Source organism: Haliotis rufescens, unplaced genomic scaffold (assembly GCF_023055435.1).
Source record: "Haliotis rufescens isolate VD_foot unplaced genomic scaffold, xgHalRufe1.0.p SCAF_1, whole genome shotgun sequence".
Taxonomy (NCBI): Eukaryota; Metazoa; Mollusca; class Gastropoda; order Lepetellida; family Haliotidae; genus Haliotis; species Haliotis rufescens.
The window spans coordinates 51,837,833-51,854,948 of record NW_025963779.1 but is presented as its reverse complement, the minus strand read 5'-3'; the positions used below and the strand labels follow the sequence as shown (position 1 = coordinate 51,854,948).

General features: G+C 40.4%; 1 protein-coding gene across 2 annotated transcripts in view; it reads right to left on the bottom strand.

The window, feature by feature from the left end:
• Nucleotides 1–11,153: 11,153 nt before the first annotated feature.
• The window catches only part of LOC124131342 (potassium voltage-gated channel protein Shaw-like), a 54,421-nt gene continuing 48,458 nt past the window's right edge, over nucleotides 11,154–17,116 (bottom strand). Inside the window, exons 5-6 of one of the 2 annotated variants that reach the window (XM_048397609.1) lie at nucleotides 17,032–17,092; nucleotides 11,154–11,324 (exon numbers count right to left, since the gene is read on the bottom strand). In XM_048397609.1, the coding sequence (XP_048253566.1) occupies nucleotides 17,076–17,092 (17 nt within the window). In that variant the 3' untranslated portion in view covers nucleotides 11,154–11,324; nucleotides 17,032–17,075. The other variant, XM_046494559.2, reaches the window with a different exon arrangement.

The following is a 17,116-nucleotide window of genomic DNA, read 5'->3' as shown; positions in this document are numbered from 1 at the left end:
ATATTGCAGCCTGTCTCTGTGGGGCTTATATAGCATCCTTCATCTATGGGGATTATATTGCTTCCTGTCTGTGATGATTATATTGAAGCCTATCTGTGAGGATTATATTGCTGCCTGTCTCTGTGAGGATTATATTGCAGCCTGTCTCTGTTGGGATTATATTGCAGCCTGTCTCTGTTGGGATTATATTGCAGCCTGCCTCTGTGGGGATTATATCGCAGCCTGTCTCTGTGGGGATTAAATTTGCAGCCTGCCTCTGTGAGGATTATATTGCAGCCTGCCTCTGTGGGGATTATATTGCAGCCTGCCTCTGTGAGGATTATATCGCAGCCTGTCTCTGTGGGGATTATATTCCAGTCTGTCTCTGTGAGGATTATATTACAACCTGCCTCTGTGGGGTTTATATAGCATCCTGCGTCTATGGGGATAATATTGCAGCCTATCTCTATGGGGATTGTATAGCATCCTGCGTCTTTGGGGATTATATTGCAGCCTGCCTCTGTGGGGATTATATAGCCGCCTGCCTCTGTGAGGATTATATCGCAGCCTGTCTCTGTGGGGATTATATAGCCGCCTGCCTCTGTGGGGATTATATCGCAGCCTGTCTCTGTGGGGATTATATTACAACCTGCCTCTGTGGGGTTTATATGGCAGCCTGTCTCTGTGGGGCTTATATAGCATCCTGCGTCTATGGGGATAATATTGCAGCCTATCTCTATGGGGATTGTATAGCATCCTGCCTCTGTGGGGCTTATAATAGCATCCTGCCTCTGTCGGGTTTATATTGCAGCCTGTCTGTGGGGATCATATAGCATCCTGCCTCTGTGGGGATTATATAGCATCCTGCCTCTGTGGGGATTATATGGCATTCTGCTTCAGTGGGGATTTATATTGCATCCTGCTTCTGTTGGGATCATATAGCAGCCTGCCTCTGTGAGTGTGTGTAAAGGATACAGCACGCTCCCGATGGACGGTTTCGTTGCAAATGTGAACAGATCCCGATCCCGACTGTTAACAATTGTAACCAAACCCGAGAGAGAGTCATATCTGCCCTATCAACCAATATTAAAATCTGAAACAAAATTCATTAGCAAAAATGTTTCAAATACACTCTAAATGAACGTTATGAAACGGACGTAAAATATATTTTGCTGGCGTACATAAGCGAGTCTTAAAAGCGTAATGATTTAATTTGGACTTCAAGTCCAAAGGAACACAAAGACATGTGTACAAAGTACTGACTTAATGATTGCAGGCACATGTAGCTAGAAAATATTTCAAGGAATTGTGATTAACTTTGCCGTGTTAGATGTATTTGAAACGGCATTTTATTTCATTCTCCTTGTAATCGAGTAAACGAAACAGTTGAAACATAAGAGAAAGATGAGATAATTCATGACCTGGAACACATGGTATGTTGACTTGTCACATCAATATTGTTGGTACGTTGTTTGTTCCGTCTATATGTCGCTCTTTTCCAGAACCAAGACTTCATATAGTAAGTTATGACGTCACGTAGATCGTCTCTATATAAACAGTACGAGTCCAAGACACAGAAGAGGTTCATGAGGTAGGTATTACGTGAAAATATATATACATTACTTTCCCATTAACGTCTTGTTGGTGGCCTTGTTGATTATCATTGTAGGAATTGTTCAAATTGGTGGTTATGCATTCAAGTTCTTCAGTTCATGAAAAGGAGTGCCCTCTTAGGTGCAACAATTCGCTGTGTAGCGTTGCGTCCCTTATGCGAGGATTTTGTTTGTCCCAAACAATTGTCCCCGTATATTCTTGAAAATATAATTATCCTTCAGACTGTGAAAATAAATTGCCTGCCACAAAAATTACATGGTTGCAAGATGGGGTTGTTTTTTCAAACAAATTCAGGCTCATTGTTTTAAATAAGAAACAACATCAAATGATCGGTCCCTTTCGATCGTGAACTCGATTCGCTTTGGTTGGTTGGTTTGTTGTTTAACGCCGCACTCAGCAATATTCCAGCCATATGACGGCGGTCTGTTAATAATCGAGTCTGGACCAGACAATCCAGTAATTAATATCATGAGCATCGATCCATGCAATTGGGATCGATGACATGCATCAACAAAGGCAGCGAGCCTGACCACCCGATCCCGTTAGTCGCCTCTTACGACAAGCATAGTCACCTTTTACGGCAAGCATGGGTTGCTGAAGACCTACTCTACCCCGGATCTTCACGGGTCGAACTCGATTCGCAGAATCACCCTGATTATGATTCCTAGTTTGTCAGCGGCTAATGCGTGATCATTGATGCAGAATGAATGCAACAAAGACTTTTTAAGAGGACACAAATATACATTTACTTTTATCGAAATTTCAGGGCCAAAACGTAAACTGATCATTAAAATACAGTGGCCTCTCACTTACAAATTGTTAAATGACACTATCCCTACTGGCATTTGTGTTTATCACAGATGTTATAATTATAACCAACTGTCATATTCATGAACCCTATACTTAATTTCCAGTATTTCAACAGATATGTTATTCGTCTTTTTTCTGGTTACAAAGGGAAATCTGTCTTTCAAAAGAGAACAGGGAAGTCTTGATCTACATTTCACTGGGACAGGCTTCTCCAGCCTGTGATCATAAGAATTCGACACACATACATGTAGATCGAAATTGTAATGCAAATCCAACACCTTACGGGTCTCTCTTGGCGCTGGCAGCATCATTCCCATAAAGGGCCGTCTAATCAAAGGAAATATATCACTCTTGTTGAATTTTTTATCCAGTTTTCTACCTGTTTGGATGAATGTATCTTTTTCAGAATAAAAGAATATGTCAAGAAACGGCCAATTCCATTTCTTTTTACCTGCCTTTGGGGATTGTGTGCGATAGAATTTCCAGTTTTCTCTCCGCCCAGCGTAAAGTTCATATTCTGGCCCCAGGATGCTCACGAATTTCAGGAGGGAAGGTTTGTCCTTGTCCTCGACAATGATGTCAACATCGTCATCCCATGGAATTATGCCGTGATGAAAGTAGGAACCATACAAAGTTCCTGCAAAGAGGAAATAGGTGATGTTTGAAGACACGACTTTGCTGAAAGTTTGGATGAGGTCCCGAAACTCGGTTTTGTCTTTCTGTGATAATCTTTCATAAAATAGAGACTTTGCTCGTCTCTCAGCTTCCGTATAAGTCTTACTGTTTCCATTATCGAGTTCGCTGACGAGACATCCGTCCTTTCCTTCCTTAATGTCTCCCATTGTTGCAATATCTCTTTCGAAATGTTCTTCCATATATTTTCTAAGGTTTCTTGCAGTGTACTGTATATCAATGTTTCTACTTTCTCCTGCATTATCTCCTGTGAAATCCCCTGTGAAATCCTTTCTCAAATCCTTCTTCGCTTTAGAATAAAGGAAGTACGTACACGGTATGCACACAAGGAACCAAACACAGACAAACACACGCTTTCTTGATAGGAATACTGTTATCATTCTAACACGGAGTCGCTGCAAAGACAAAAGTAATGACACAATTAATAATGTAAGTGTAAAATGAATATATGTATAGCATGACATGAATGAAATACCCGTCTTACAGCATCATGCATAAACGAACATAAATACCAACAATTAAATTTGTCGTAATTGGTTGAATTGTTTTGAATTTTTCGCATACAAATATGCTATTTCAAGCACAGAAAGTGGTAAAGTGTCCTCGTCGTGCCTTTGTCGGTTTCCTGTTATTCATACGATATCTCGTATATCTTAATCATAATTGTTAACATCATTAATTTCGACTTTTGATATCATGTACCAACCTGTATTGCTTTCTTTGTAACCCATATACAAATAAATTAAATCTTGTTATAATATCATTTGTAATTTGATTAATCTAAATGTAGCAACAACAACATCTATTAATGGCTTCACAATACGTTCAAGGTACTAAAATATAGAAACTATAGTTGATAGGTGAGGTGAAATGGGGTTTAACGTCGCGTCCAAGATTATTGCACTTATATAGCGACGTGCATGTACTTGTGTGTGTGTGTGGCTGCTTGTACTAGTCCGGACTGATGCCGATTTATAGTGCTAGCACACTGAGATACAATGCCGCAGTTTAACATGAATACCCCACTCAGACACAATATACTGATTCCGAGCCGACCAGTCCTTGTTTTCGCCCCTTAATGCCGAGCGCCCAGCTGGGTTACAACAAGTACCAACTTTTTACGTCTTTTGGTATGACGCGGCCGGGGATCGAAGCCCGGACCTTCCGCTCTCCGGTCGGACGCTCTACCATTAGACCACGGAGGCGGTCCATCAAATAGATGTAATATCACATGACAAAACGGCAAAAATGTTAACGTTATGCTTCGTCTGTGTGATTTTAACTGCAGCTAAATACATCTGCCTCTTTCTACAATTAAAGATCTGGGTTTCGCTGTCGTGACATCCTCACTTTCATTTTCAGTGACGATACTCGAAGCACTGAGATCGCTTTCTGAAGCGGACACCTTGTGTCTATTCGAAGATGTACGGCATGGGTACAATGTGTGAAGCCCATTCTGGTGTTCCCCGCCGTGATATTGCTGGAATATTGCTAAAAGCGGCGTAAAACCATACTCACTCACTCGAAGATGTACACATATGCATTAATTATATACTGAACAACAAACATTCCTGTGACATTGAATAAGATTTAATGAAAAGTTATGTTTTTTACCAAATCTGAAACAATTTCAGAAAATGCGTTATTTCATATAAAAAAACATGAACATGCCAAAATGTCAATTTACAAATCAATAGCGTATGTGTCCACCTCTGGTTGTGATGCAAGCAACACATCTTCGTCTCATGGAATGGACCAGGCGTCGCACAAAGTCCTGTGGTATATCTGTCAATATCTGCTGGAGCATGTATCGAAGTTCCTGGAGTATCTGTGGAACACGTGGTTGACGATCCATCTCATCCCACATGTGCTCGATTGGTGTGAGATCAGGGGAGCGAGCCGGCCAGGGGATGACATTCACGTTGTTTTGTTGAAGAGAATGCTGAACAAGTCGAGCAATATGAGGCCGGGCGTTGTCATGTTGAAAGGTAATGCCTGGACCATAACGCAAAAACGGTAGCACAACAGGGCCGATGGTCTCGTCGCGGTAGCGCTGTCCATTGAAATTTCCCTCTACCACTATCAAACAGGTCCTCTGTCTTGCTGTAATCCCATCCCATACCATAACGCTGCCGCCCCCAAACCGATCTTCTTCCATGGCACAATGATTGACGTAACGTTCACCTCGACGTCGGTACACTCGAATCCGTCCATCGCTGTGGCTGAGATGAAAACGAGACTTTTCAGTGAATAGAATTTGTCCCCACTGCATGGCCGTCCAGCGTACACGCTGCCTGCACCACTGTAGACGTGCTTGACGGTGGTTTCCTGTCAAAATGGGACGTCTGGCGGGTCTTCTGGCGACAATCCCTGCACATCTGAGGCGACGACGTACGGTTTGTGATGATATTCGTCGAAGGCCAGGGATGCTTCTTGCAGTCACTGTTGCTGGCTGGAATCGATTTCGTAGGTGTGTTGTTCGAATCCAGTTGTCTTGTCGATTATTGGTTACGCGTGGCCTGCCACTCCGAGGATGGTCTCTGACTGCATTCGTCTGTTGCCAACGTTGTCATAATAACCAGATGGTGTTATATTGTCTTCAAACATCACGTTGACGCGATCCTGCTTCAAGCATACCAATGGCTCGCAGACGCTCATTTTCGGACAGGCGTGGCATTTCGTAATGTTGAATAATTGCGTAATTTTGTTGTTTTTCTGAGTGGTTGTTGTCAGCACGATGCTAAACAATGCATATGGAATCCCGTTAACGCACATGTTTTTATACCAATTCTTGGGTAGTGAAATGCATGGGGCTTGCATAAAAGTCAACTTTTGCATGGAATGCATGCTTTTCTGTAGCAGTTGCGTTTTTGTGACTATATTCCATACATGTACTACCATATTAAAAACCAAACTTTACTTGTTTGAAAAATACACTAAAATATTGGTGTGACAGGAACTTTTGGTGTTGAGTATATTTTGAATATAAAATATTGCATACTAAGCTTTGCATTTGAAATTTGGTTTGAAATAGAATTAGTTCATCAGTTGTTATAACAAATATTTACCTTAATTTTTTTATGGTCTGACTTTGTTGTTCACACTGCAAACACGAACACGTCAATTTTTCAAGAACGTATCCGGAAAAGCGTCGATTACCGAGCACCATGATATAGATGGCATCACTCCAACACTGATTATATATACTATACAGTTGTACAAAGTACAGGAGCTAATGATGTTTCTTACTGGGAATATGTTACTTAAGCATCATATAAATACTTCCATGTACTATATTATAGAGAGATTAGGCGCACATGTTTAACGCTGCACTCACTTATATTACAGCTGTCGTCGTTGATGCATGTCATTGTTTCCCAATTGCGTGGATCGATGCTCATGATGTCAATCACTGGGTTGACTGGTCCAGACTCGATTATTTACAGACCGCCGTCATATAGCAGGAATAGTGCTGAGCGCGGCGTTAAACAACAAACCAAACCAAACCGAAAAGATTGTAATCACAACACACCAAACCTAGCTATATGCATAAGTACAGAAATGATACCAAGTTGAGAGATGGTAACGGACAGAACAATCAACCGCCACTTACCCAGTTCTTGATATCCTTTCCTTCTCTACGTAGTCAGGGAGTCAGATCTCCAGACGTTCTCTTGCTCTCAACTCGCAATATGCTGCCGGTTCTCCCTTTGCTCTCCTCGAGTTATCTGCCTTCCCTGCTGACCACCTCTGTATATGAAGGGTAAGGGTATTTATCCTTTTGACTTGACGGCCCTGAGTTTACAGGTTGTTTACTTGTTTCTGCGTGATGGCCTTTTAATTGTCTGGCCATGTATCAACTTTGTGTAGTAAATAGTCTGTCCAGACAAAGATAATTTAAATAGACAAATGTAAATTGTATATCTCCCTGCTTGGATCAGTTTCATGTATGACCTCCATATCGTCTTCAGCTTCTGTGCCAAAGAGAAAACTCAGTGCTTTTCCAACAAAAAACAGAACACAACTCACCCCCTATATATCATCAAAATCCCCCGAAGCGCCACTTCCTAAAACATCCAGTGTGACGAAAAGATAAATAGGAGTATGTGTAACAAAACTCAACTGTCTGATTATCTCTTGAAGAAACGTAGCATTGTGTTCTGTCAATATAACGGCATCATAGGTAGGTCGAACGTGTAATGATTTGAAGACACAGGATGGAGGATCACACTTGATTTGTGTAATATGCTTTAATATGAATCGAACAGCTGTTCAGCCATGTCTTGTACGAAATAACAATGGGCTTACTGCGCGCACGTCAATGACTTCCGTTGGAAGTTGTTTCGCTACGGGCATGGTCTATAGATCAAATACAAGACGAAACAGATCAGCTGCAAATGTCAGAATAAACCAGTCGCCGAGAAATTCATTAAAAGGTGTTACTTTTGGTGAGTGAAAACAAGAAAAAAAACAAGTGAATTTGTGTTTTATCAGAATATACCTGTAAAAGAACGATACAAATTTATCTCCAAGGTAGAAAATTAAGGCACTTAGAAACATAAATATGTAATTTAGGATGTTAAATGATTTGCAAATGCAGACCTCTCATTGTTAACCAGTTATATGCAGATAGCAAATTGTTAAGCATCTTAATTTAACAAGGTTATTTTATCTTCGTTTCAGAACTGACGTCTTATTCTCTCTTAGCTCTATCTTAAGCAGGAATTCTCTCTCTCATGAGTGTAATTTGTTTTGATGGCTATTTTAGCGGCGTGTCCTTTAAGTACGATTCAAAAGAAGCTGTGCTTGCCAATGGATCCAGAACATTTAAAATAATATATTTGTAGAACTGCGATGAAATATACTGGATAATTGAGGATGAATGGTGAGGTAGTGTCTTGATTCCTATGTGTATGTCAGGGTGCACACTGCATCATTTAGGTGATGAGGAGTCTTGAGGCACAAGCCAATCCATACGCTAGGGCTTTGGAGCAGCGCTCTATGTAGACTTTGGTCAAATACTTCTTTTTTAAATCATAAGTTTTCATATTTGACCCCAGGGTTGACAATGTAAATGATAAAGAGCTGTTAACAAATACCTTGGATTGCTTCCCCACCGCCCCTCTGCTCGTGAATTGTATGCTGAAACTAATTCTGTCCCTTTTGTGACAAGAGACTGTGTACGGTAAAGCTCCAACTTATTTGTGTAATATTCTTTCTGGTTATGTTACGGTGGGTAATAATCTAAGAAATTCTTTAGAATTTAAACCTATTAAAGAAAGGACAACTTTCAATGTAAAATCGTTCCTATCTAGCACTGTAGATCTTTACCAGAGGAAGATATTAAATCAATACCATCCTTAAGTAGTTTTACAGACACGATTACGTCGAAATAAGGACATAATTTTTTATTCGATATCAATGTTGGAAATAGATTCAACTTAAGCCATTGTGAGAAATCATATGTTTTATTTTACAAATGGTTATGGTATTTTTTTTTAAAAACAGCCTTATGTGGTAACGTTGAAAAATGTGTACAAGAAAACATAGAAATTGTTTAATCTGTACATATAAACACCGACAAAAGAAACGCGAATACCATACATGTTGGTGAATATGTGAAGAATTTCTCATATTCAAGATATTTGAGATTGGTTCGATGCAAAAACGAACATTCTGTTATGGTTTGTGAACCGACGCTCATGAATGCATCACATGTGACGTCATAGATCCATAGTAGAAGATCCAAGTTTGGAAATCACGTGCAGGATATCGTGATAAGAATAAAGACACGCTGTGGTAGCACTTGACTGATTGTTAGTTTTGTCATTAAGTGGTACGCATTGGAAACATCTCTTCTCAACGTACATACTGCTCTATATATTTCCATGGTTCGCGTTTCATTTGGCAGTAAGTATATATTTATGTCAGAAACTGGCACATATGATTAACCAATACGGTTTTATATGTCAAATATTTGTACATTCGAATCTGCAATATGCAGAGATTTCTGTTGGAAATGGAAAGGTTTTGACGCTCTCTCTCTCTCTCTCTCTCTCTCTCTCTCTCTCTCTCTCTCTCTCTCTCTCTCTTTCTCCCTCTCCCTATCCCTCTCTCTCTCTCTCTCTCTCGCTCTCGCTCTCTCTCCCTCTCCCTCTCTCTCTCTCTCTCTGGCCCATAGACCCCTGTACAGTGTACCTTGTTACCGGTACCATGGCCAATACACACACACCTGTACTATGCACTGCTTTCCTGAAACATGGCCTATATGCCATGTTCCCTTTTTTAATTACCATGGCCAATATGCTCTTTACCGTGTATCCTGTCGTCAATAACGTGGCCTAAAAGCATTTACCGTGGACACTGTCACCAACACCATTACCTATATATTTTGTACCCTTTTAACAATGCCATTGTCAATACACCATTTACCATATATCATATTCTCAATAACATGCACCCTATTTCCATTACCAGCCACCATGTTCTCAATCCCGTGCTCTCAATACTCTGTTCCTGATACCATGCACCCTGTTCCCGATACCATACACTCTATCCCCAATACCATGCACCCTATTCCCGATACCATACACTCTATCCCCAATACCATGCACCCTGTTCCCGATACCATACACTCTATCCCCAATATCATGCACCCTGTTCCCGATACCATACACTCTATCCCCAATATCATGCACCCTGTTCCCGATACCATACACTCTATCCCCAATATCATGCGCCCTAATCCCGATACCATACACTCTATCCCCAATATCATGCGCCCTATTCACGATACCATACACTCTATCCCCAATATCATGCGCCCTATTCACGATACCATACACTCTATCCCCAATATCATGCGCCCTGTTCCCGATACCATACACTCTATCCCCAATATCATGCACCCTGTTCCCGATACCATACACTCTATCCCCAATATCATGCACCCTGTTCCCGATACCATACACTCTATCCCCAATATCATGCACCCTGTTCCCGATACCATACACTCTATCCCCAATACCATGCACCCTGTTCCCGATACCATACACTCTATCCCCAATATCATGCGCCCTATTCACAATACCGTTGGCCGTTCTCCCTGTAACTCGCACCGTATACACATGCAATGTAGTATTATGATTCTAATACCATGGACGATATCCTTTGTAAACTTTACTTATTGCATGTACCCTGTAACATCTTTTATGTAACCTGTACCTACAGTGTGCACTACATCATTGTCAATGTGTGCCTGGAACATGACCTAACTACCGTCCCCGGGCTTGCACCATCTACACCACACTCATTGTTACTCGACACCTTTACTGCAATACGTGGAAGGATTTAAATATCGGATTTATATTTTACGACGCCATTACCCCAATCTCGAATGAGATTTAACTTTATTGGGTAGCTGTGAAATGTAACAGTTATACTGTTTGCCAATGTTGTTGACACGAGTGAGGCAGTGAGAACCTACAAACGAATATACAGAAAGTTACCATGGCTGATTCAATGTCTGGCGGATCTAAAGTAGAGTGGAGACTGCAGCCATAGCAGAGTCAAAGATTGACTGGGACAAACGCAAATCACATGTTGCTTTCACCAGGGGGCGCGGGTGGCCCAATCGTCTAAGGCGCTGCAATTCGCTGTGCATAGTTGCGTCCCTTGGGCAAGCCAGAAACCTATGATTGTGGGTTCGAATCCCGGTTCGCCCCGATTATGTTTCTAGGTTTGTCAGAACCATACCCGTGCTCGTGGGTTTCACCGAAGTGGTAAAAGTCTAAGACCTGAATCACTTCGGACTTTCCTCCCACATTATGTTGACTCGTCGTGATATGTCTCGAATACTGTTAAAACCGGCGTTAAGACACAACTAACTCACACACTCACTCACTCAATGTCACCATGAATTCCATAAATTGAGTTAGGTAAATGAAGTTACAAAAATTATAAGTTACAAAGTTCAAAAATACAGATGATTGTTGTCTTTCAATGTTTAATCTTGACTTCCCTGTACATTCTATAGAACGCTACTTATCCCAGGGATGTTCTTTCGATATGCCCGTGGCATATTTTACAGCATATCCTGTTCTGCTTGCAAAGGCATCACGAGAAACGAAGACCCTCACGACGGGAGAAGGGTAAAATGGCACGTTATTGTTGTTACCTCCAAAAGGTGATCTGCACTGATGCCCATGCAATGACTAGATAACACACGTCTGCAACAAGATGATAACATGTCTTTATTCAACAGCAGTACATGTCTTGGACGGAATGGTTTCAATGATACTCATCAAATTCTGAATATAAGGACAACCTTTGGACATTTGGATTATAACACGTAAGTGTAATTCTTTCTCCTCTTTATATGCGAGTGCTGGCTGTGTGTGACTTTAATACCGGTGTCACTCACTGACACAAGGAGTCCTTAGGGAGCGAAAACAGACAGAACTGTAGTTACCTGTCACCTTTTACGTACTATTTAACATGTCGTTTTCCATGTAACCCGTCACTTAAACATGTCGTTTCCTGTAACACGTTCCATAAACATGTCGTTTCCTGTAACCCGTTACATAAACATGTCGTTTCATGTAACCCGTTACATAAACATGTCGTTTCATGTAACCCGTTACATAAACATGTCGTTTCATGTAACCCGTTACATAAACATATCGTTTCCTGCAAGCCGTTATATATACATATCGTTTCCTGCAACCCGTTTCATATACATGTCGTTTCCTGTAACCCGTCACTTAAACATGTCGTTTCCTGTAACCCGTTCAATAAACATGTCGTTTCCTGTAACCCGTTACATTTACATGTCGTTTCCTGTAACCCGTTACATAAAAATGTCATTTCTTGTAACCCGTTACATATACATGTCGTTTCCTGTAACCCGTTACATAAACATGTGGTTTCCTGCAACCCGTTACATGAACATGTCGTTTCCGAACCCCTTTACATTAGCATGTCTTTAGCTTTCACACGTTACATTAACTTGTGTTACTTGTACTTGCGTTAATGTGTCATAACTTACCAACCATTACACCCGATATTTTCATATATTGCACTTTAGCATAATCAAAGCTGTTTGCTCAGCTAAAGAAATATGGCATCGTTTAGAATGAGCGATCAACTGTTCGTGAAGTTACATGCATATATCATTAACATTTCGTCATCATAATGAAAGGCTGACCTCAGTTAAAGTTTAACATTTCTTACATTATCCTTTATAAAATAACATGTACCAGACATCATAACATCTCTAAACTCTGCAGCCTATGATGTCTCGTGTCTGTGACTTTCGAAACAGATGATCACACAGTCCTCGTGTCTCGTTTGCTATTCTCTTCGTCACTAAACACCAGGTTTTCGATAGACGACGTGTGGCAGAACTATATTGGGATATGAAGGATATGTGGGTAACTATCAACAAGGCGAAACCGAGCCCCATTGATATCGCAAGCGTTGCTTTTAATCGCGATAAAGGACTGTGACTCATCCTCTCTCTATCTTAGGGTACAGCCACGAACAGGGAACAGTTTGTGCAAACGTTTCACTTTCCACTCAACGTCCACGGACCCACATCCCAGCGTCTGTGTAAATACTGACGTATATGCACTGAACGACACTCTTGTACAAAGTGCATTGGTTGAAGTGAATTATCAGGGTATAATGGTACTACATGTGACCCGAATGACGAACTCCAGTCGGACCAAAGCCTGTGGCTGTGCTCTAAGGATTGAGACATTTCAGAGACCAGGTAATCAGATTGCCGTGGCCCTAAATAGCAGATAACACCACTGCGTTGCGTTAAATTCATAACGGGTTATTTAATGTTGTTGAGTCATCTATCAAGTACACACACACACACACAGTCCGCAAAGAGTGGTAAGAGCAAACTGATTTTAAAATGTTAGATTAAATAATTATATTTCTTCATTGTCAGATAAGCAAATTTGATGGTGTTAAACGTGATACATTTCGATTCTGCCGTTCACAATGCAGATAATCATGTCAGAAAAAATCGTATGGCGTGAAACCCTGTTAAGCCGGACGTTACCGTTCCGAGTTAAATCGCCCGGATTAACAAAGGTCCGGATGAACGAATCATGGGTGCGTGGTATTGTCCTTTAAGTGCATATAAACCACCCCGTTCTGATTACGGGGTTCTCGGTCTCATTGTACAGTGAAACACTGTCGACAATCGAGACATCTCGACATCCCAGGTAGGGGGAACCAAAGGGACATTAGTACGTGCACTTGACTCGTTAATCCGGACATTTGTTCATCTGGACAATTTCATTTGGTGCGATACTGACCGGGTTAACGAAGTTTTAATGAATGTGCAAAACGTGCATTACAAATGATGATACCAATTGAAATGGTGAATGAGAAAAATATATGGCGCAATGAGCTCCACTTAAGAAAACACAACATGCGCACATGTTAAAATCTCATGGGCTTGAAACGTCCCAGCAACAATCAAACAAGAGTTTAGCTAACATTTTGGGACATGGACATAGTGTAGATCTTTGGCTCAGGAGACAAACAGTACCTGCGTCACTGTATGACGTGCCTTCTCCAAGAACGGCATATCAGTCTGTGTCGAGAAACTAACACCATCATCAGCACGGGCAGTTATTTACCTGACATTTAGGGATACACATTGTTTTTCGTACCTAAGTTAATTAAGACGTCATGCTTAAATCTGCATGAACCTTTCAAATTGGTGACAACATTTTCAGGGGGCAATGAATGCAATTTCCTTCATTTTAACACATGAAAATACTTTCCCGATCTTAAGTGAAAGGTCTCTTAAATATAAAAAAAATATATTAAAACTAATCTACATTACGTTTGACATACCCATGAACAGAATAAGTTAATTGATGCATTTAAGATGGCTGCACGATATAAACAGTGGAGGCGGATAGTAAAAGTGATGTCTCTGATAACCTTTGGTTCAGTCCTTTGGTCAGCTTGCACGACATCTAAGCTGAGCTTACAGTTTAATGTAACAGTCCTTGGAACCAGCATTTATACACCTGGGAAAAGATACAGCATAACGCCTTCTTTATGATCATCTTTCACGAACGTTAATGCGTCATTTTAAATATGTGCATGACATTGATCTTATATGATAAATGTACAAAATACAGCAAGAACCCCTTGGCGGTACAAGAACACTGAATGGCCTTCCAGATGGCCTCGGGTACTGAGTCATGTCAAATGACACAAGAGGCAGAGGGATCAATGGGAAGCATCGTCAAATAGCTAGTGCCAAGGATCAGTTACAAAATATGGCATGAAGTAAACAATCTTGATTTCTGTATTTCAATGTAAGTATGTCACTTTGTAAACAAAAATAAAAGTGTTTTTGTCATTATGAAAGGATACGATTTCTATAACAAAATGTATATGAAACTTTACAGTAAGCGGTGCCAGATGCATTAAAGCCTCGAGCAATACATGCTTCAAACGATGATATAGGAACATGTATTGAAGCAAAATCGACAATAACTCTTGTCAGGATTCTGTTGGAACAAAGTTGTAACCGATGGTTGTGAACATCCACATCGATGACAAACGTTGCATAATGAAAATGTACGCGGTTATTACATGATGATAAAAAATGTAATAAAGCGGTGATTGGTAAATTGCAAACTTCAAAATTGCATTCATCATACATGTATGTACACTATGAATATACATTCCGCATCTTGTCACACAAAGTAATGTAATGCTTGCAAGTAGATATTTGAAATATCTAATCTGACTTTAAATACGGTTTTTTTAATCAACGTATGTGGTGAGAAAAGACGGGCGATATTGCAAATGTTTTTCTATTTGAGTTTATCCTTAGCCACAAAAGAAGATAAAGATGCATTTCCAACCTGCTGTGTATGTGTTTGAGGGAGTATGGGTTTATGTGCGATATATTTCCTTACGATATGCCATACGTTCCAGCATTGAAAAAACACATCGTTTTCGTGCCGTGATTGGGCTAGTTATAATCGATATACGTTATACGAGTGCATTTATGTTAGCACTGTGTGTGTGTGTGTGTGTGTGTGTGTGTGTGTGTGTGTGTGTGTGTGTGTGTGTGTGTGTGTGTGTGTGTGTGTGTGTGTGTGTGTAAACTGATAACTATGTGAAACTCGCAACTTTGATATGTATGTATGTTATGGTATGTAGTTTAACGCCGCTTTTAACAGTGTTACGGTCATAATACGGCGGTCATTTTCACTGTCGGAATAAATCCCGACATGAGGTGGTAGATGTCTACCGCTCTGGTAAACCCGTGTGTACGGCCTGGTACATAGAAGCATTGCTCCTGTGAGTTTCCGATTCGAACCCTGAAGAAATGGATCCTTGCAGGTAAGGGATGTATACTGTCAGTTTTAAACTTCACGTTATCAAAATTAATGTATATTTAATCCATAATAACTACAGTTGTCAGATTTGATAATCATACTGTAAAACTAAACATAATTGCACGATGCAAGAGCATCCCTGAACTGATCATGAGCGAAGAACTTTCATAATTAAGTAATCAATTTCAACAATAGGTCACTGCATTACAACTTACTGTAGCTGGAACTGTCCCTCGGTGTATGTACATATCAGTCAGTGGGATGGTTTCAATCATAGCATAAAATACAAATGATTAATTACTATTTACACATGCTCGGTAGTGCAGTAGCCGTAATTACTCTGTGTAACCAATAACGGTGGTGTGTTCTGACCCAAAACATAACGTATTTCCTCATATAGACATCCAGTGATTTAATGCAAGACGGAGCTCCGATAAATGTCAGAACACCAACATACGACGGAGCTCCAACAGAGACACGGGAGATCCTATAGTCGTCAGATAATGGAAGAAAGGGGACAAGATCTCTAACAAACGCTGTGTATTTAAACTTTCTTAAGCATCAAGCTTGTGAACTGATTTCTTCAGCGAGAAAACGTGAAGACATTGCTCTCCAATAAGAGCCTGGTCATTATAATGTCCGAAAGATACAACAGGAAGCGTATATCAGAGGGAATACGGTACTTACTGTACCATCGGTAAATTCACTGCGTAATAACGTATATCAATTGTCGTTTGAACGGAGTGCCATAAAATGTTTGCCTAATCTATAACATTAATTAATAACCTTGTATGTAAATATACCGTATTTACACATGTATAATTATGTACAAAGGGTTTGCAGTCATGCGTTGGAATAGCAGGGTGAAGTGGGATGAGTGACCGTGACATTAGACACGCTGTGTATCATTAGATATCAGTTTCAGTGCAAACATTGAGGGAAATAACTATATATTTTTCATGAATACATGATCGAAAGCATAATGGCCATTTTTGGTAGTCAAATTAATGGGTTTTTCTTATTTCAAAGACGATTTTGGATATGTTTGGCAATTGTTTTTGTTGAACGAAAACATATTTGAATTGTTCACTCCATCGTGCCAATACATCATGCGACATCGCCATCGTAGGTATACGATGTGACATGTAATCTTTTCTATCACATGTTATTATATAAAACACAGTCATATAACGACGTCAATACACCATCAATATTATCAGCATTTCAATTGCACAATGTGTTTGTTTAGTGGAATCTATTGCAATTATTCACTGTCAGGGGTTTGGTAATTGTTCAATACATCTGTGTCGGAAATAACCCGTCAAATAATTCAATCCCATTGTCCGCAAGAGATGACACAAAACGATCAATGGCTAAACGTGGTGCGTAATTGATAGCACAACGGTTGACCGATGTAAATTGGCAATGAAAAGAACATGCCAATTACAGAAGCCGATAGAAACATCAGCATCCCTTGTATGCATCAAGAATGTCGATTCCACGTTCGGTGAAATAGGTAACTCTGTGTGGTCTGGTGCGATGGACGTACTTGTGACAGCACGCCTGATTGATGGCCAACTCTCCCATTGTTTCTCATTTTGTCTCGCCATCTGCAAATAGAAATGATATTGTCC